Source organism: Gallinula chloropus (assembly GCF_964237585.1).
Source record: "Gallinula chloropus genome assembly, chromosome: 6".
Taxonomy (NCBI): Eukaryota; Metazoa; Chordata; class Aves; order Gruiformes; family Rallidae; genus Gallinula; species Gallinula chloropus.
Genome location: NC_140091.1, coordinates 16011787 through 16033270, shown reverse-complemented (window position 1 = coordinate 16033270; position 21484 = coordinate 16011787). Strand labels below are relative to the sequence as shown.

At 35.3% G+C, this 21484-nt stretch overlaps 1 protein-coding gene across 1 annotated transcript; it reads left to right on the top strand.

The window, feature by feature from the left end:
• Positions 1-412: 412 nt before the first annotated feature.
• On the top strand, positions 413-19520 carry ODF2L (outer dense fiber of sperm tails 2 like; the record flags this gene model as incomplete). Its single annotated transcript, XM_084265884.1, is given in 14 exon segments — positions 413-574; positions 2133-2195; positions 2443-2514; positions 4214-4330; positions 7388-7573; positions 8309-8418; positions 8862-8997; positions 9541-9651; positions 11464-11568; positions 14783-14818; positions 14820-14905; positions 14990-15152; positions 16438-16563; positions 19392-19520. Coding segments are annotated over 14 exon segments (1602 nt in total).
• Positions 19521-21484: the final 1964 nt, after the last annotated feature.

The following is a 21484-nucleotide window of genomic DNA, read 5'->3' as shown; positions in this document are numbered from 1 at the left end:
AATGGGATGCTTTTAGGTGGTACATACTTGGCTCCGGACTTGCCATGACATGGGCAGCAGTGTTGTGCAGTGCTGCCCGCTGAGAGCTTTTGCCAAACTGGGAAAAGATCAAAGCCATTACTGCCTCCAAATTGGAGGAACTCTGCTGTGAAACAGGGTGTCAGTGTCTAGCAGGACTTGGCCTCTACCTTCACAGGAGGGAAACTCTTTACCTTTGCCTTGTAGATTAGGTGTGTTCTGTCAGTGATTGGTTTCAGGAGCATCCCATAATATCACAGTCTTTTACTCTTGTTGGAAATCATAAATGAGAGATTTCTTTGATCTTGAAAATTTCTCCTAAATGAATCTCCTAAAGATCTGACTTAGTTTATGTTGATAACACTCAATTAGCAAGAACATTAGATAATTAGGAATGCTATTTCAGGGAAGAACTTATTTGCCACCTGGAGAAGCAAGAAAACTCTGTTCATCAATTCAGCCATATCAGAAAGATTATCACAGAGCTACAAAAACCATCCAAGATGGAAAACATTTTTCTGATCTAAGGAAAGAATCTGAGAGTCTGGAACACCTAGTAAGACAACCTATAAGACATAAACATAGACTCAATGCAAATGTACCTTTCTTACACAAATATTAAACTAACATTTAGTTTTATAATCTTCTTTAATAGGTGCATTGGGAAGATTATTATTATTTTTGTTATTATGTCCTGTGGACTGAGAAAGTTCCTGCAAAGTTGGAAGGAATTTGACAGGCTATGTATGCTAAAGCAGCACATGGATCACAATGAAATGATATTTAACAGTAGTATTGTATGGTACTTGCATAGAAACCTGACAGAGTGAAGAGCACGGCTTTCTCTTAAATGCAGTTTGTCATTGCTGACTTTCATGGCTTGCTTTCTGAAGTCATAAAGCTAACCTTTCATTCTTATAACCTAACAGAGATGAGCATTCATTTTTAACTTTTAAAGATAGTATTATTGATTTTCAGATTTTCATGGACCCTGCTAGCTAGATATCTTAGAGCATGAGGCTTTTTATTCTTTTTGCTGATTGTTACAAAATTCATAGATAGCTGATTCTGGGGAAGACAATTTCCCAAGAAAGTAAAGATGGTATGAGCAATTTAGGCTTACAGTCACTTCTCAATTCTGGGAAGTTTCCTAACGACTCCTGGTTTTGCTGATAAGTTACTGTGGGGTCACAAAACACCATTCCTGTTAATATATTAACTTTCTGCTAATAGCAAACATGACTCTGTAGTCAGGAAAGGGTAGGACTATTACTGAATATGTTTAAGTTTCCAGTGCTCAAAGAGGTGGAAACCTGGATGCAGAATTGGGGTCTACGTACTGACTACAGATAAACATGTGTCATGGTTTCACCCTGGCTGGGAGCTGAGATCAAGATTACAGAACATTCTGAGCATTTACACACAGGCCAGGATATTATTAATGCTCTGTAAGCAGTTGTAGTAAAACTTTTGATGCCAAAGTTTCCATCTCAAAGGAGTACATTTTTCTTCTCAGTAGTAAAATTAAAAAGTTTAGGATTTACAATCTGAATGTCCCACAAGTCTCTTTTTTTTTTTTTTTAAGTTTCCCCACCCCCAAAATTGGACATTTTAAAATGAGAAGTTTATTTGACAACATTATAGGCACGTAAATTGTTTTGTATATGTAGGAACAATTTATGTGGGTTGATTTTTGTGAGCTTACAGCCTATGCTTTGTGGTTCAGTCTGCAAATTCTGTTATCGAACTGAAGGTTCTGAAAGGCTTTAATATTAATCTTTAAAATATTGTGAGTTGTATGTATGCTTTTACTATTGGACTACTCGTTAAGTAACACTGAGGTATTTATGCTACCTAGAGTTCTTTCAGATAAAGTGATGTATGGAATGATCGTAGTTTGTTTTCTTCTGCTATGAAGTTCTATGCACAAGATAAATTGAATCTTTAGGGTTTAAAATGCCAACTCCAAGTACCTCATGAGTATGTGAGCATATTCATATGTACCAGATTTTTAATATGTAGCAAATTATATGTATCAAATTTTAAAAAGTGAAAAAATGCTAATTATTTATAATTGGGAGTAATTTTTAATGTTTCTTGCTTCTGTCTTGTAGTTAAACAGTAAAAACATTGAGATTTTGATGGAGAAATTAAATGCATATGAAACCCAAAATGCTGTAAGTAAATTAAAATTTCTGGCTCTTCTTGTTCTACGCTGTATATCTGAAAATGGCTATGTCACAGAATTATACAGTTTCAAGTGACAGTAGCAAAGTTGGAGGATTTGTGGCTTATCATCACCAAATGGAATTTCAGTTTTACAGCTGAATGTTCATCAGTGTGCATTACTGTTGCATTGTTGGGTGCAGGCATAAAAATAATTCATTTGTTCATTTGGTTTGTTTGGGTTTTTTTCCCATGAAGAATCTGAGGAGAAAAATACTTGAAAAGGATAAACATGTTAAAGAACTTTCATCCCAACTTCAGCTTGAAAAAGTAAGTAACCAGTTCTGTTGGAAGGAATGTTTCCTCCCAGTGCAGTAGATTTCTATTTACAAATTTTAATTTTTGAGAAAATAATTATTTCAAAGATGCATGAAAAAAAGGAAAATCCTGAGAGAAGTTACCAACAGAACTATCTTAAACCCATCAAGACCGTATCCAAACCTGTCAAGGATACGGTTTATCCCTATCATTAATGTCTTACAGTTCAGGCAGAGGTATACATCTAGACTAATGGCTTGTGGCTTCTCATTTACAGATTTGCAATAGTTCTGGGAAAAAATTACTTGCAGTGAAGTAATACAGAGTAAACTAAATGGGTATTGTTTATAGTTAGTTTCCAAGGCTCTTTAAGCTCTAGCAATAGGGAAAGGTAGTACTGGCAGCAGAGCTAATATCATCAAGGCTGGCAAGACTTCATTTATTCTCTGAACCAAAGGAAGAGGCTTAGTGCTGAAACCATGACAGGGAAAGAATTGTCTTTATAGGAAGGTACTATAGAAGTTTCAAAATTATTTTACTGGTAGTTTAACAATCTGTGTTACAGGACTTGTGTACTTAAAGTGCACTTCATGCTTGTGCAATGCACCATGGTTTGGTATTAGTGACAGAGTAGGCTCAGTTAAACCTTTAAAGGGAGTAATGGTGTCCTTTGATTTCTGTAACTCCTTGGCATTTGATGAGAGCCATGATTCTTTGAGAATTTTTCTTTGTTTGACCAAGAGAACCTCTCACTTGACTGCAGGATAAATGTAGCTGGCTATTTGTAATAGAGGCATCTGTGGGTGTGTCCAATTTCACACCTGGCAATTGACATGTCCTCATCTTTAACCTGAAGTGAAGCAGTATAATGCCATAGAAACATCCTTTTGCTTGAGAGCAGAAATGCTGAATATAATGCCAGGAAACCTCAATTAATGGGGTCTGCAAAGCATGCTGTGCCCTATCTAGAGATATATCTAATGTTGAACAATTTGGGGTGCCATGCATCTGAAGGGATAACTGATTATCTGTGCTATCCACTTCCTGTGTTATCTCCACTAAATGGCATTTTCATCAATAGGTGATTGAGTCTGAGTCTGCCTTTCTTCCCAGTATCTATAATGGACACTTGCACTGGTACATTACAAGGATCTTCTAGTCTATACTGATAATATGACTTATTTCTATGCATTTTCCTTATTTGTTCCTTAGAACAAGCCAAAGGAATCAAGTTACAAGGAATTTCATAAAACCATCCAACCTCAGTTCTGGTGACATAGGGTGTCTCTTGTATATCCCCTTTCCAAGAGTTTGAGTTAAATGTATGCTGGTGGTCTTTGGTATTTAATGAAGATCAGTTCATGTCTAATTAATCAGGGCTGAGCTGATTAGCTTAATTTTGGTCAGCCTGCTAGGTATATGCTTTTGCTCAGCCTGGATATCTGAGTTTGTGCTTCCAGACCTCATTCATGCTACTTACAGTGTTAAATTAAATACGTGGCATCAATTATACATACATTCTTTCAAGTTGGTGAGTTCTCTTTAAAGTTAATAACAGTAGTAACAAGTTACTGATTGTGAATATACTTCTAGAGTGTGTTTTAACATATCCAACTCTTGAGGGCACTCAAATGTCAGTTAAAAACTATGGCAAAGTAAAGCATCACATGTCTTACCTCCACAGACTAACAGATTTGTGTTTCTTTCTGAGGTCAATGTACAGAAAGAGGACAACTTGTCAAGATCAGCGAAGTCAGTAGCTGCTCATTTACAACGTCAGGTTCAAAGAAAAGAAGTGGAAAATGATGAATTAAAAGGGAAAATGGAGGTCAACATATTTTACTTGTGTTTCGGTTTATTGGAAAAAATAGCAAAGACATTGTGGTTAGAGTTTAACATGGATGCTTTAGAATTGAATCTTAAAGTATCAATTGAAATCCCAAACAGTAAAAGTCATTAGCACTTATATTTTACACAATCATCTGCCTGACCACACTATCTTAATTGCAAGGTTGGGTCTTTTCTTTTCTCAACTTGTGCATACTAACAGCTCTGCTGAAGAAGTTAAACACTCATAGAAGCATTTGCACTCACCTTACTGTGCTGTCCGGAAGATAGATATCAATGCTGAGTCAGTCTCTCTAAAAATTTATGGAAAGAGATGGGCAAGTCTCCAGGATGAGTTTCTGTTCTAAGATAAGGGTGTTTAAATTATCAACTGTTTCTTTTTATTGTCTGTGAAAGAATCAATAAATCTTTTAATACTGAGTGAAACACTTAAGACTAATGAGTCATGTTGTTTAATGTAGGTGAAATTGTTTCCTTTTTCTGTTTTAAAAAGCAAGAGGTAAGTTTTGCCATTTGCCTCAGTTCCTGGTTTTAGAACAAAGCAAGGAAGAGGTCATGTCAGGGCCTGGAGCTGCATGTGACCTCAGATTTCAGTACTTGAAATTTATCAAAAACAGGCATGAAAAAAAAATGGCCAAAAACATTGTATTTCTAACTTTGAAATTATTTTTAGTACCGTACATCCCCTGTTAATTATATTATTTGAAGTTATTAAGGAACCTATACCAACTCAATTTCAAAATAAGCCATGTGTGTCTATGTCTGTATAAAGACCTAATGTTTTCTTCTGAATAACAATTGCTTTCTTGTCTTGTCTAGTACAGTTATAGAATTCTAACAATATTTTCATTAGATAGATAAAGTAACTTCATAAGGCAACTGTAATTTCATTCAATCTTTATTCAGAAGTTTTATTTGTTTGCTCTTAAAGTGCTGAAGTCCATTGTTGGCTTAAATCCTGGTGATGATTTTGCTAGCATCTGGGCAAAAGCTTGTGAAAGCTTAGCCTTACCCTTATGAAATTAATTTTTAATTTAAATTTACCTCAGCCACTGAATAATGCTCAAGCACTTATTCTTAGTGTGATTGTGACCTCCTGCAGTTATTACAGGGAATAACAGTTTTTTACTTACACCAACAGGTAAAGTTTGTACATAGACTCAGATTTTGTGCTTGCTCTATTAAAGGTATTCTCCTGCCACCACCCCCAAGTTACATCTTTATTAAATTTCCTATAAGAATCTATATATGAAAACCACTTCATGGGTGTTTGGGGTTTTTATAATTTAATTTTTTGAAGCAATACTTTTCCTTTTGGTGAGTCCCAGTAACTGAGACCATCTGTCAGTTGGGAAACTGCATACGTTTTCCATTGATGTTGGATAAGTTTTGGGGCTGTTAGCGGGACCTGTACTGACAGATATCCTCTCATATGCACAGTATGTATATTTTCTAGTGACTGGCAAATAGTATAAGGCTGACACATTGATGTAGTCAGTAGGTAAATGGTATGTCACACTGGTCTTTATTTGTGTAGAACATAATTGAAGCATCAGGCCTCGACTCAAATATAGGAAACAAATGCGTTAATCTTTCTTACTATTAGGGTATTTATCAGTGGCTTGAAACAAATTTATTTACACTGCCTGCCTACTGACATTGCTGTAATTAGGCAGAAGAGTAGTAAGTAATATGAATGAAACTTGGACTTGTCATTAAGAACATAGCTGTCTCCTGGTAGTTTGGGCATGTTTTTCATAAGATTTAGCACCTTAAAAATAATCACATCTGAGATTCTCTTTGAAGCTGAGTCCAGTATTGATTTTATTGTATGTTATCATGTAGTGTTGTAATATCTGGTCTTTTTCCATTCATATTAAAAATAAGTGCTATATAGATAAAAAAATACCAAAGTCTTGAAATTAGAGAGGTCAGCTTCCTGGATTGGGTAGGATCAGTACACTCACTTCATCGGAGAGATGTAAAAATATATATAGTCAGAAATATTAACAACAGTAGAAAAGATAATATGATGAGAGGTGTAGAACTGAGCTGTTGTCTCGATTGCATTGTACACATCTGATAATGCACTTAAATGCGTTAAAACACATGTAATGCAAATGTATTGAATTTCCTGAGTGCTTCCAAGTCAAGTACTGGGGAAATTATAGTTATTTGTTGTCTTTGCAACGTGTGAATTACCAACACGGTTTAAACTTCTATCATAGCATGTTTTAATGATATTTAAATAATTGTCTGCTGTGGGCAAGGCAGCACTTAAACTTTTCTTTTTGTATTTTCTGCTTCACTGGCCATTGAATGACAAATACAATTACTGAAGAAAAATAATTTATTCAGTAAACTATTCTGGTTTTGTTAAAAGAGTAGGTGTATTACATGCATGGGAAAGAGTCACAGATCTTGTAAGAAAATACTCTATTGTCATCTAATTACAGACCATATCATAATACATATATTCAAGAAAAGACCCTGGCCTTTTATAGCTTCTTGACTCACGCTTAACTTTCATATTCCGATTTCATATGCAACTATACTGACCTCCAGCACTAGTTATGTGTGTGCTCACTATAGCTTCTGAGCAGAGACCACTACTACATGATATTCTCTACAGAAAGCAGTTACTAGGGATGATAAAACCACTTTTATTTTCCTCCTCCGAAGTGGGTTTACCATCCATGCCATGTCTTCTGCATTAAAATTCTGCATTCATTTCCAAGAGCACGCAACAATGGTTAGATTGGTGCCTTTCCCCCTACTCCTGCCTGCTTCTGCACTTCCTCAACCTATTCTCTTGATTGTCTTTATAATGAGTTTATTATACATATACATATATTATTTTCTCTTTCCTATTGCTATACATATCTTGGTTAGCTCTTTGTATCAGCCATGAGATTTGAAATACAAAGACATCACGGAAACATTATAAATGCAATTGCTATTCCTGATGATGTTGTGTCACAAAACGATCTGTTAAGGTATAGAATTTTAAAATAGTTGATGTTTAATTATACTGGAGAGTCTGGAAAAGAAAATAGCAGAGTGGAAACTTCAAGTTTGTGAATGCAAGCACCAGATTTTGGCCTTAAGGGAAACAAGTGTGCGAAAGAAGACAGCTCTGAAACAAGCAGTCAGGTCCCAGAAACAGTGTGGTGAATGCTTTGAAGCAGCTGTGGAAAATTTAACCTCCAGAATAAGAGAACGTGTAAGTGGCTATGGTGTGAGCAATGTCACACTGTATTGTTTTAAACTGAGTCTAGAACCTTTCACCTGTAGAAAACCAGAAATATTACTTGGTCACACTGTGTTTGTAGCTCTTGTATTTTCTTGCACCTAGGTTAAGGAAAAGGTTCCTGTACTGTGAATGTCTTAAGCCATGAAGTTATATGCTTCAAATAGTAGCAAGAGAAGTGGTTTCTTTCCTTATTTATTGAAGACCTGGTGTACTTTCCAGATAGCACGTTAGTTAATTATCCATGCTGCTTTGAGACTTTGCTTAACTTTGCCTTTCTTATTCTTAAAATATTCCAGCAGAATTTTAAATTTGTATTAATATATCTACTTTATAGGTAGTACAGATATATTGGAGACATTTTTGTTGTACAAGAATATTTTCACCATACATTTTAAATTATTCTACCATTGATATACAGCGCTTAACTGAATATATCTGTACTTACGTACTGTAAGTTTTTAAAATATGTGTAATTGTGTATTTTTGAGACAAGAAAAAGCGTATTGCTTTGCACTAGGGAGATCTAATCCATCTTCTATTAACTAGGTCTTGTGTTCAGAAAATGGTGTAGAACTAGGTGGTGGAGCCAGGAGTTGAACTCAATGGGGTCCCTTCCAACTCAGTATATTTTGTGAATCTGTGATTCTGTGGTCTTCTGTAGTGGTGTTCCTTTGTTATATAATTCATAACTCCTGTATTCTCTAGGAAGTCAAACTGTCTGAGATACTGTCAGCTTCTGATGTCTGGAAAAAAAAGAATGATAGCATAGTGGAACAAAAGGCAACATTAGAAATTCAAACAGAAGATCTCAGGAAGTAAGAAACTGTTGCTTTTTTGTTTTGTAGTCAGTCTTGATACTTAGTAGTGTAGCATGGAGGGTGACAATGTAAACAAGTTTATGTATTCATGTTTCAAAATTCTGAGCAGAATTAACATGTTGGAAACTAGAAAATATTTAGGTATTCTCTGCTGCATTTCTCAATTTTAAAAAACTTACTTGTTTGGAGGAATTAAGGGGCATGCTCTTTCCTCTGCATACTTCCAATTAGCCCAAACTTGCTAGAAACTACTATGCTGTTTCTTATTTCAGTAGATACTGCTTTCTTGGGATGCAGAAATGGGTTTTCCCAATTTTTTTCCTTTTAATTATAAAGGAACAATTAAGTAGAATTAAGGTACAATTTAATTTGCATAGTGAGGGTTTTGGAAGCATTGTAAGCATTGTAAGTGATATAGATGTTATTACCTACCTAACAAGGCAGATCACGAGCCTTTTGGCAGAACTGAAAAGAAAGGAAGAATGGGGAAGAAACTCAGATGAGGAAATTCTTGGAAAACTAAATTCTGTTAACTCTGAAAACGAAAAGATTTACCTTGAAAATGAAAAATTCAAGGTGAGATTATTTTAAATCATTGTTGAATGGCTCTGCATTTCTGCTACGTTAATGAAATAGCCATATTCATTCCCTTTGGGCCTTCTGTCTAGAGATCTCAAACCTGTAGAATAAATTTTGCCATCCTTTTTTACAGTAAGTGAAAATGAGACATTGAAAAAATATTGGTGGAATCTATGGGAAATATAAGAACAGGATTGCCTGATTATCTTATCCACTTAACCAGGGTTTTCTTAATTAAAGAAATTTTCTTAATTAAAACCTATTATTCTAGGTTTCTACAATTCTCTTTCAAATTAAAGAACTGAGTTTAGCTCAATTACAAATTTCATTTGAAGGGTTTACAGGGTTTCTAACATTTATCCTCCAAATTTATTATCCTAATGAGCTGACAAATGAACTGTGAGTTATAATTTTTGTTTGACAGGATAAATAATCGCATTGCTCTCTAATGTCTGCAGGTCACTTGCTAGTAATATCATATTGTAAAATGTTATTTGAATAACACCCTTACAGTTTTTATATTTTCCATGTTTTTTCAAGGCTTCCCTTGCTACATTGGAAAACAGTACTGTTTCTGTTGAAAATGAACTGCTACATCTGCAAGAAAAGGCAAAACTGCAAGAAAACCTTGTTCAACAGTATAGAAGTCAGGTGACTAGTATATTTGAAAAGTTCAAAAAGGGGTTTTAAAACTTAACTGTTTTGTAGAAATGAGAAAGATATTATTTGTAAAAAACAGATTTGTTTTCATGTTGACTGAAATACTGTCATATTGAGGGTTATATGAGAGTATGCCATTACAAACCATATCCAAGGATAGTCTCCACACTATCTCTTGGTACACTTAATCCTTACTGAATTGTGTGAAACCTGGTTGAAGCTCATTGAAGTCAGAGCTGTCACTTTCTGTGTTTACATTAGTAGGTCCACATTGAAAATACCAAACCATACAAATTGGACTTAAATCTGGCATTTTATCAATTCTTTTTTTTTTTCTTTGTATTTGGCTTTTTTCGCAGAGAAGGAATTTCAGAACATTGATTCCAAGTGATATGTAGTTATCATAGAATCATAGAATGGCATGGGTTGGAAGGGACCTCAAGGATCATAGAGCTCCACAGGGCCACCAACCTCCAGGCCTGGATCTACACAAGGCTGCCCAGGGCCCCATTCAACCTGGCCTTGAACGCTTCCAGGGACGGGGCATCCACCACCTCTCTGGGCAGCCTGTTCCAGCACCTCACCACTCTCTCTATAAAAAACTTTCCCCTAGTATCTAATCTAACCCTTCCTTTAGCTTTAATCCATTCCCCCTTGTCCTGCCAGTGTCTTCCCTTTCAAAAAGTTGATTCCCCTCCTCTTTGTATGCTCCCTTCAGGTACTGAAGGCTGCAATAAGGTCCCCCCTCAGCCTTCTCTTCTCCAGGCTGAACAAGCCCAGCTCCTCCAGCCTCTCCTCATAGGGGAGGTGCTCCAGCTCTCTAATCATCTTTGTGGCTGCTCTGAACCCTTTCCAACAGTTCCACATCCTTCTTGTATTGCGGGCCCTGACCTGGACACAGGACTCCAGATGGGGCCTCACAAGGGCAGAGTAGAGAGGGATAATCACCTCCCTGTCCCTTCTGGCCACCTCTCTTCTGATGGAGCCCAGGAAACCATTGGCCTTGCGAGCTGCAAGAGCACACTGCTGGCTCATGTTAAGTTTCTCATCTATCTGAATCCCCAAGTCCTTCTCAGCAGGGCTGCTCTCAAGGAGCTCTTCTCCCACTCTGTATCCATGTCTGGGATTCTTCCAGCCCAAGCACAACACCTTACACTTTGCAGTGTTGAACCTCATTAGGTTCCCCCAGTCCCACCTTTCCAGCCTGTCAAGATCTCTCTGGATGGCTTCCTTTCCTTCTGTTGTGTCAACCACACCACTCAGCTTGGTGTCATCTGCAAACTTGTTGAGGGTGCACTCAATTCCATCAGCGATGTCATTGATAAAGATGTTAAAGAGCACCAGTCCCAAGACAGACCCCTGGGGGATGCTATAGGAGAGGTTCCATTTCACTGGCAGTCTTCACTTATCACTCCAGCACAATTAAATTCGTTGCTAACTTTAAGATGGGAGGTGTAGATCCAGGGAAAAGCCGACCTTTAGCACAGAATGGGCTGGGAGTCACTAGGCCATAGATGTGGTGATTGCAGATGGGACCTCCCCTTGCTTAAAACTTGTTATCTGGCAAGAGAAGGGCAAGTCATGCTGGCTGCTTCTGTAGCACAACTGTAGCTCATTCTCCATTGCTGTTCTCTTTACCTGGTTACTCTTTTATATTTGGTGTAGTAAGTAGGATAATAAATAATACCACAAAACTTGGGATTCTATTCAGAAATCAAAGGCTTTACTTTATGCTTCGTATTAGTGATTCTCATATTTAAAAGAAACACATTGAAAGTATGTAAAAATTATATTGTGTCCTAGGTACAAAAATTACAAACAGCAGTAGAAGAATTGAAATCCAAATATGAAAGAGTCTTAAATGAAAACAAAAGAATAACAGAAAACAAATGCTTAGAAGTAGATATGGTAAGTTTCACCATAATAAAGGATGTTTCCTTTTATTAGAAATCACAAGCTACTGGCTTCTTTTAGTTTATTTGCCCATCTATAACATTGATTTTAAATTAATTGAATGTTTTACTAATGCTTATTTGTGAGCTAACGGGTTTTTGGATGCTCTAAAGTTGCAAACAGGTGAGAAATGGTTCCTAGAGTAATGACTGAGGAGTTGGGCTGCTATTTTAGAATTCAGGAATTCATTTCATGACTTCTAAAAATATATTGTTACTGTTGATTTTAAAACTAGATCTCTTGACAGAACAGCTATGAAAGTTGTATAAGGAAGCACACCTATTTTAAAACTTTGCAGTACAAGTTGTTTTAACAAGCTGTTAAAAAAAGAGAATCCACACAGAGTTGAGTTCTAAGTTTTTTCAGCAGGTGGAGCTAAATACTATAACACAACATATTCTAAAGCATCAGAAAACTAATTGCTTTCCTCAGTTCAACTGCTCTTCAAAATACATATTCTTTCAAGCGGTAAAGCTGAGGGAGAAACAGGTTTTGCGTTGCCTGCAATGTTCTGTTTTAGGGAACAGAATTAGTCCTCACAGAGAAGTGTCTCAGATGTTAATTTTAGTTGATAATGATTTTATTTTTCAATGATTCAGTTGTAGAACAGAAAATATCTTTTCCAATCCCCTAAGCAGAGTACTGGGGCTTCAGGTGTTGCCTGTGTTTTAGGTGTTGCCTGTGGCTTTAGGTGTTGCCCTCTTCAAATTCTGCAATAGTTGTATGGTCAGAGTTTTTCCTCTAAATAACTTAGTGTGTCTAGTCCATTTTCCACAGTATATTGCAGTAAAAATTGAAAACATAGTGGGGGTATTGCATTAACTACTAACACTTGCATCATTTTGTAAGTATTGATTGTGAGCATTACTGAATCTTTAATGAAATGCAGAGACAGAAGTTCCTTCAATGATAAACTTGTAAATTCATCAGTATTTATAGAACAGGTGACATTCTGCAACTTCTGTAGCATTTCAGATTTATTACTTACATGGAAAGCCGTTAAGTGTTACAACTAATCTATGTGTTTTCACTTATATTTTTCTCCTGTGATGCTACAATGCAGGTGAGGGACAAAATGGAGGCTCAGTTAAAGGAGTTAGAACATGTTTGTCACTTGCTGAAAGCAGCTGAAGAAAAGCAAGGATATCAGGGAAAGCTTACATCCTGGGAAAGGATCCATGCACAGAAATGCAAAGGCCTTAGGGAGCTGCAGGTTCAGGTGCATAGAACATGCTGATTTTTAAAGATAAATGAGAAAATTATGTGGAAGAAAGTCTCTGGAACATTTTTTTCCTATTAGTGTGACAGTTGTGCGGCTTCCTTTGTTATTTGCTTCATAAATCAAAAACATCAACTGCAGAAATAGCACCATGCAAATAAAACTATCACCAGCTATATTTACCTGAACTCATTATGTGCCAAGACTAGCTACTTATATTTACTTTTAGATTCTGTGTCTCTTGAGTCTATTCTTGAGGCCTTTTGAATATTTGAGTCCTGAAATGTGTGTTTCTTCCCTGGAAATAAGTATTTAAGTCTAGTTATTTTTTGTATCTAATAGAATAATTTAAACCCACATTCATTTTGTTTTTAATGACTAATTTATAAAACAGGCAATACTTACTCAAGTAAATAGCCAAATTATATTGTGGAGGATGTACAACTTCAATATTTTAGTTATTACATTGTATTGGTTAATAAAATATATTTTAAACTATACTTTAATAGGATAATTTCTGTTTTCAGCAGGGTTTTGGTATTACTGCTTGTGTTCTCTTAAGCCTGAATGTGAATATTCCTCAGCTTTGTCATCTACTTCAATGGCAGGTCTGTTTGGGGTTTTTTTGTTTTCTTTTTTTCCTGTTGTGCTTTTCAGTTAAAAGAGAATATCTTGCTAGAACACAGTGAGTCTATTTCACTATAGACTTTAAATGCCTATTAAAAATAGCTCTTGATTTTGTTCTAAATTTCTTGGGAAGATGATCTTCATAGCATTAAATTTTGTTCTTGTTCATATTTTAAATACTTCTAGGAATCCTCATAAACTCATAGAGCAGTCTTTGCTTATCAAAGTACTTAAGCAACAATTAATTTTGAAATGCATAAATAAAATTACATATATAATTTTAATCTAGCTACATGTTTTCCTGAATAAATGCAAAAAACCCCTTTAAGTGTAATGAATTAATTGGGAATATAATCACTCATCTAGTGGAACAACAGTTAAAGTTCAGCATTAAATCTTGGTGACATCCTCTAGAGTCTGCCCCTTGATCTTATGATTGGAATTTAGGACAATTCCTTTCCAAAGAACTGGCCCACATGCAGAAATCCTGGTCTCTGTTCAGCTGGACCAGGACATCAGTTTACTGCCCCTGTGCTGGAGGTTTCTGCTACTACCAGTCTGATAGCTGAACAGCCTGCAATTCACATAAGCAAGGTCAGCAACTTCAGATCACATTACTGGATGGAACTACCTGAGGTAGTCCCATGGATGATGGAGGTGGCCCCTTAACAGTACCAGGAGGCTGGTGATGTGGCTGTTAGCTATTACTAATCAGCTGTTGATGGATGGTAGTAATAGCAGCAATACTCTTATATTTTATTTTATAATCTATATTAATATAATTTACTGGTTCCAGATTTAAAGAAAATATTTAACAGCTGAGATGCCGAACAGATGAAGACAATTTGGCTTGTTTTCTTTGGCTTCTGCTACAGCTCTTCTTATAACCTGGATTGCCTTTTTTGATATTCATTGTTTTCCGAAATATTTCGCCAGTGCTACACTCTTCTTCTGTGGTATCTGTATATATATGTGGTATTATTTTTTTGATTCCTGTGACTGTTAGTGTGAGGGACTTCATTTTTGCCAGAATCTAAAGCTTTTCCTTCATAAAGAGGTAGACCTGGCCAGCTCCTAATACGCAAGGCTGCATGAGCAGCATATGGGTTTGGTTAGGACTTCACTGTGCTACATGGCAGGGTTTCAGTCTTAAACCATTCCCAGAAAGATGTAGTCTGCTACTTTGGCTGTATCTTATTTGTTTTAAATATGAGATAATGCTTACTTGAATACAACATAGTGTTTACCTGAGACTGCAGTTAAATTGTTTGATTGGATTGTAATAGGGAAGCTTACTTTTACTCTGTAATATCCTGCACATAGGTCTCTTCAGCTAGAAATGAATTGTTATTTTTCATAGGAGGAAGACAGTGTCAATTCCATGGGCTGTTGCTCCTTAGAAGAAGAAAACCATAACATTCAGATAAAATATGAAGACCTTAAAAGGTAACTTTAAAAAAATCCAACTGCAATTAAACCCTACTTTTTTGCTATAATGAATTATAATGCATTCACCTATTTTGTTTAAAGGCAATTAGAAAAGATGGAATTTCAAAATGAAGAACTTGCTTGTCAGCTGAAAAAAGAAGATGAGAGTCTTCAGTGCAGTAAATTACAGCTTGAAGAGAAAATTGCAGAATATAATGGATTAACTAGACAACTGGAGTCTGCTTTGGAAGAAGGAAGAAAAATGGTATCGATGATTTAATGTATCTTTTAATCTTGTTTGTCATTTTCCATTTTAAAATAGTGTTAAATCCAAATGTGTTTGAGAAAAGATGGGACAAAATTATTTTCTATGTAGGGAGCAATACTAAAAATTTACTGGAAATTCTACATGCTTACATATGAATTGCACAGCTCAGCTACTTTATGGCATTTGCATCCTATTGTAATGGCGAAGTTCAGTGGACTGACATTCCACCAGCATTTTTTGGCGACAAAGCAAAATCCTTTAGCTACCTGATATTAAATCCCACACATACGTTAAAAGGTTTCTGAACACAAGTCTAATCTTGCCTTTTTCTTGTGGTCTACCTGTTTTCAAGAAAATAAGAACTTTGGTGTTGAAATCCATCTCATTTTAGAGGAAAGCATTGTACACTTTCAGTATTAAGCAGAGATTTGTTGTTTGTAGAAACGCTGCAAACAGTAAACCAAATGGAAGAACCAATGTGTGGTGGTTCAGCCCCAAACAGTGGCTGAGTACCACACACAACTCACCAACTCCAAAAAGAGAAACAGACAGAGCCTCTAGGGGTTGGGATAAGGACACTTTACTGACAGAAGCACGGTGAAAGTAGAACAGTAACAGCCAGTTACACTCGCACCCAGCTATAACACAGAGTACCTTACCAGCCCGGCAATTAGAGTGCTGCATAATGCAAGGACAAGCCCAGCTCCCCAGCCACACTCAGACTGCCCTGAAAGGACCTAGGAGTACCCTTCCTCGATTAGCCCCATTTATGGGGAGGTGATGTCAGAAGATGTGGAAACAGCACAGGCTAACTCAGCTCACCTGGGCTGGCTGCTAGGGAAGGTTGACTCTGGTCTGGCCAGAAGCAGAATGAAATGTAGGAATTTAGATTGTGTTGAAATATATTTGTTTTATCAGAAATTTTGATGAAGTTGTAATTTCTGTCTCAGATTAATCATATTAAAATAAACTAACTGAATTTTCTCAATACTGTCTGAGGATATCAATTTGGTTTTGAAAAAATAATGTTTGTCTTGCTTTTGTATCTCATTTGTAAGTTACCTCCCTCACAATAATACTTTTTTTTCCTCCAAATTGAAACCTCTTTCAAATTTAGCCAGAATATTTCCCAGATTTCTTTAGTTCTTTTGCATGGGGAACAACTAAAGTATTAGATGACAGAGTAGGAAATAGAGCTATTAATGCTGAGGGATAAGAAAATCATCTGGTTTGAGCTTTAAGTGGAAGTAAATAAACATTGTTTCTCTCATTCCTATTATAGGTAGCTGAAGAACTTGAAAAAATGTCATACAAAGAACAAGCTCTTCAGGCAAAAATGCTCATGCTTGAAACTGAAGTGAGAGAGAGGCAAGAAGAGAAAGAACAACTCCTCTGCTTATTCCACCAAGTGAGTAAATAATACAGTTTATGACTTAAGAAATTACTTACCACATTGCCATTTACATAAAATGTGTTTTACCGAAAAACACAGTTTTAAAACAATTGATACACATTTCAGGGAACAGCAAAGTCATTCAACTTGACAAGAGTTTACATCTCTTATTCAATCCAATTTTCCTAGCGAGACAAAAAATCAAAAAGCTATGTATCATGTATTAATTTCCCTTTCAGACTAATTATGTTCAGTAAGCATACCTACATATGAATAAATGAGTAACAGTTCCATAACAACATAGTGGTATCTTTTTTTTTCTTGAGTTGATGTAAGATTCTGACTTTATGTAAAGATTTCAGCTTATATACTAGTGTTACACACAAATGCAGTTAGTAATAAAAGAGATATTCTTATATTTCAAAGTGTCAAGGCTTTAAATGTCAACATTCAGATACACTGATACTTACCTATTTAGCTGAGCCACAATTTAAGAAGGTATTTTTGGAGAACTAACAAAAAGGTTTAACTTGCTATTTTATCTAATCCAAAAATTCTTGATACATTTTCTATTAATAAAATGTCAAACATATCTGAATTTCCTAGACAAGTAATGAATGGCATATCATTTGCTGTAATCAGTTTTGATACAGTTAGAGATTTGTCCTGTGATCAGTAATAAAGCTAGTTAAAATAAACACAGAAGATGATAAAAAGGTTTGCTACCACCATTCGGCATTCTCAAAAACAATATTCTGTCTTGAAGCATTCAAGAATAAAATTAAGCCAACCTAAATGCAAACTTTATTCAAGAAGAAAAGAAGACATCAGATTTGGTTCTGAAACCAGTGTGTTTTCATAAATTTTTACACTAAGACAAAAATGTTCTTGAAACAAAATTAGACAGCTAGCATTTCATACAACTTCAAATATTTTTAATAGGAACTTCTTACTATGTTAAATAGAAAATAAAGAAAATTGTCTTTATTTTTTTCCCCAGAAAAGCTCAGATTTAATTGGGATATGAATTTTAATCATATTTAATAAGAAAATTAACATATCCTAATATTAAGAAAGAAATTAAGTACCTTTCCCCAATGAGGTGTACTAAGATCAGACACTCACATCATCTTTTTGGGAGTGGAGGCAGGGAGGGTGCTGTGATTCAGTTGAAAGAGGCTAAAAGACCATTTAATCAGAGCCTTTACCTTCAGAGATCCTAGTTTGGTTGTTCAGTCATCTTTTAGAGCTTTTGGTTACTAGAGGTTTATGGTGAGCTAGAAACAGTATGTTGTATTTCAAATTGATTTTTCCTACTCTTGTCATGAAATCTCCTTAAAGATTCACTGATTACATTTATCTTAAAGTCTTGGAGTCTTGAAAAGAACCTGAAAATGTACATCACCCTCTATGTGTGGTTTTGGATTTTTGCTTTCCTGCAGTTACATTGCTTGGTTTTGATATAGTATCAAGGTCCAAGGAAATGTAACATTATGGAGGGAGTTACTGCCAGTGGTATGAGTTTCAGAACAGATTGTTTTGTACTGCTACACCTTTACTGACAGTTGTGCATCCTCAAAATTAAATCCTAATTTATTTCCCTCTGCAATTTAAGAAACAAGTAGAGAGGTTTGCATTTCTTGGCAGAATTTTTTGTTCCTTTTAATCAGTTTTAAAGGAATCTCTTTTTATGCTACTTTTATCATATCTGTAGGTTATTTCACTGTTTATTTTTCAGCCTCGTCCTGCTTTCTGTAAAATTCATAGTAGTCCAATTACTGAGTTTGGGAACAGAAATGGATCTCAAGAACATAGTTATATTTAAAATTATTTAAATTTGCTATGTTCAATCAAATTACTAGTATATTTTAATTTACAAGTAATTTCTTATTAGTTTTATATCCTCACACCAATGGCTAAAGACAAAGAAACTCAGAGAATCAGTAGTCCTAGAGGATAAGAATTCACATCACTTGCCAGAACACTCCTGTTAATCCTTCTGTGTCGGAAATAAAGTATAGTTTCAAATGGTTTCCCTTCTGAGGTTAGAGTTAAAATATAAATATGAAAGGTATATATGTCAGAGAGAAGAACTGTTCTAAAATAATTGCTTGCTTTTTATTCCAATTACACTTACGTATAACTAAGAATGCATTATGGCCATGATAAAATGGTCTTAGTCCTGCTGTAGTGAACCTGGAAATAAAACAGGGTAGTGAAGGTAATGTTATGCAGTTATTCCTTGTAACCTGATCATTTTTTCTAAGTCTGGATTTAAATCTGAAGACTTTAGTTACATTTTTTTGAAGTTGAATATTTTTAAGCACCTAGCATCTGAAATCTGTAATAGACATAAAAGACCTTAATATCTGTAGTATTTACATAACAAATTATCTATGATCTGCATTAGGTATGGAACTATGAGCAGGCAATGTTGCTATCAATCATCTTTTTAAATATGGAACAATAGGCACCAACAGTCACGTTACATCAGAGATTAATAACAGATGTTTCCTGGAAAAATCGACATGAGTGTTAAGTCTGTAATAGATCTAAGATGTTAGAAATCTTTCATGATAAAAATTCTGAAGATAGGTTTTTACCTTTCCAGCTCTTTTTTGCATTATAAGTCTATTCAAACATGTCTGGCTTGGTCCTGTCTGAACATAAATGAAGCTTCAATATTTCAAGTTCCTTTTGGGAATCTTCAGTTTTGTGGAGCTTCTGAAAAACTTTATGGGTAAATAAGGCTTATAAAAATTAGGTACTAGTTGTCTTACAGTATTATTTTGATTGATTTGTGTTTTATTGCTGAGTTGCATTGCATTTCCCTTTTTCTTTAGAATGAAAGTCGCCATGAGGTATTGTTGAAAGAAATGGAGAATAGACTGCAGAAGTCAGAGAACAAGAGCCAGAGCATCCAGAATTATGTTAAGTTTTTGAAAGCTTCATACATAACAATGTTTGGCTGAATTCTTTAATTGATTTCAATAATAAAAACACTTCAAGTTTTGGCTAAGTCTTGTTGGAGGCAAGGTTCTTGATGCCATGTAGTATTTTGCAGGAGTGAGTAGTATGATGTTAATTCTTCCTTAGGGGACTTGTGTTGTGAGCAGGGAAAAGCAGGGCAGTCATTACTGTACATCCTGCTGGCTGGTCACATATGTAAAATTTACCTGCTGTCACTGACAGAAAGAATTGTGTTATTCATGGAACAGGAGTGGAAAGAGACACCATGCAGCAGTAGTGACAGTTATTGGATATGCACAGGAAGTTGTACACTGGTCTGTGAATTTACCATGACTTAGGGCCTGTGCTGTAAAATCTTACATGGGTCCTTGTAGTCCATAGGAAACCCAGATGATCACAGATTGCCTTTCAGTTCCTTTGGGGGAAGAGAACATCCATGGATTGTTTGAATATAATTTGGGTATTTTAATTATTAACGATAATATATTATTTAGCAGTCATTTTGCTTCTGTTACTGTAGATGTCTGGCTGCCCAAGATAATGATACCTATCCTATTAAGACAGGCAAAAATTTATGAGCATGAGGTTCCCCCTGTAGCTTAGCACCAGCACAGCACGCACTGCAGCACTGCACGGAAAGGCAGCTGCCACGAGGCTGTCCCATCCAGCCTTTTTCCCTGCCTCCCATTATCGTCAGGGGTATGCTACAGTAACATTTTACAAATGGAAGTAGGAAAGTATTTTAGATACAATTTAAGCTCTGAATGTGATGATACACCCTTTAATGGTAACGCAGCTCCAGTAAGGTATTTAAATATTTATCAGTGCTTGAGAACAGAACAGAACTGCAGTTCACTGAAGTAAGATTGACTTATGCTTCAGGTTAAATACATGTAGATATGACAGGGCTAACAGAAAAAACAATTCTGACTGAGAAAGTAACTGTCTTTATAGATGTATATGCTTATAGAATTGTGATATGTTTTTTTAAAAGTAGTACATTCAGATAAATTAAACCTATGTAATTTAAAACTTGGTGGTTTTATAATATATAGTTTGTAACTGAAAATATAAATTAGTTCATACACAGATTAACACCTGTTTGTTAAATGGAGTATTTAGCTGGTATTTAAAAGGTGCAGAATGTGATGTTCTTTTTTTCTTTTTTTCCAAATGCTTACCCATGCTAACAAATACTGACATGTGATAATGATCTGCTTAAGTGCACTTTAAAAAAATAATTATGATTTATTATATATGACTTATGTTAGTAGCAAATATTTCTGTTGTATTTTTGAGGTTTTTCATCATACATTCACACTTACAACCATATTTATAATAATTTAATTCTGCTTGTGCTACTTAAAATATCAAAACTTTTTGAAAGATCTGGATTTCTTTACTACTGAATGTCTACAAACAATAAATTTATGATATGTAAAAGTACATGGGACTAGAATTGGCTCATAAAATTATGGTTTGTAATTTTTTTCATCTTAACCCATCATTTCCACTCTATTAATCTATATTTAAGCACTGGAATGTACATTTTTTACTTTGAAATCTCTTCAAAATCTCTGAAAATTAGGACAGCATTTTCCAAATGATGGTGATATTTTTATGGCTCTTGATTACAGATTTAATTTTTTTTTCATGGTAGAAACAGGGCTCCTGGTGACAAAGATCACTTTTTTTTCTCAGTTGTATTTGGGAATTAGTGTTGGCTGATCATGTTATTTGCATTTTAAATTTTATTAGCTCATTTATTAGCTCAACAGGAGTTGCTGTGGATTTTAGTAACGAAATTATTTTTCTAACTACCTAAGGATTTTCCATTTACTCTAGATTGGTGTTTGTATTTTTAGTAATGGTGTAAAATAGAGGTAAAGTAGTTCTTGCCTTGTTCATTTTGCAGCATAGAAGTTGTGTGTCATGATGCCAAATTTCAAGAATACAGCTATACAGA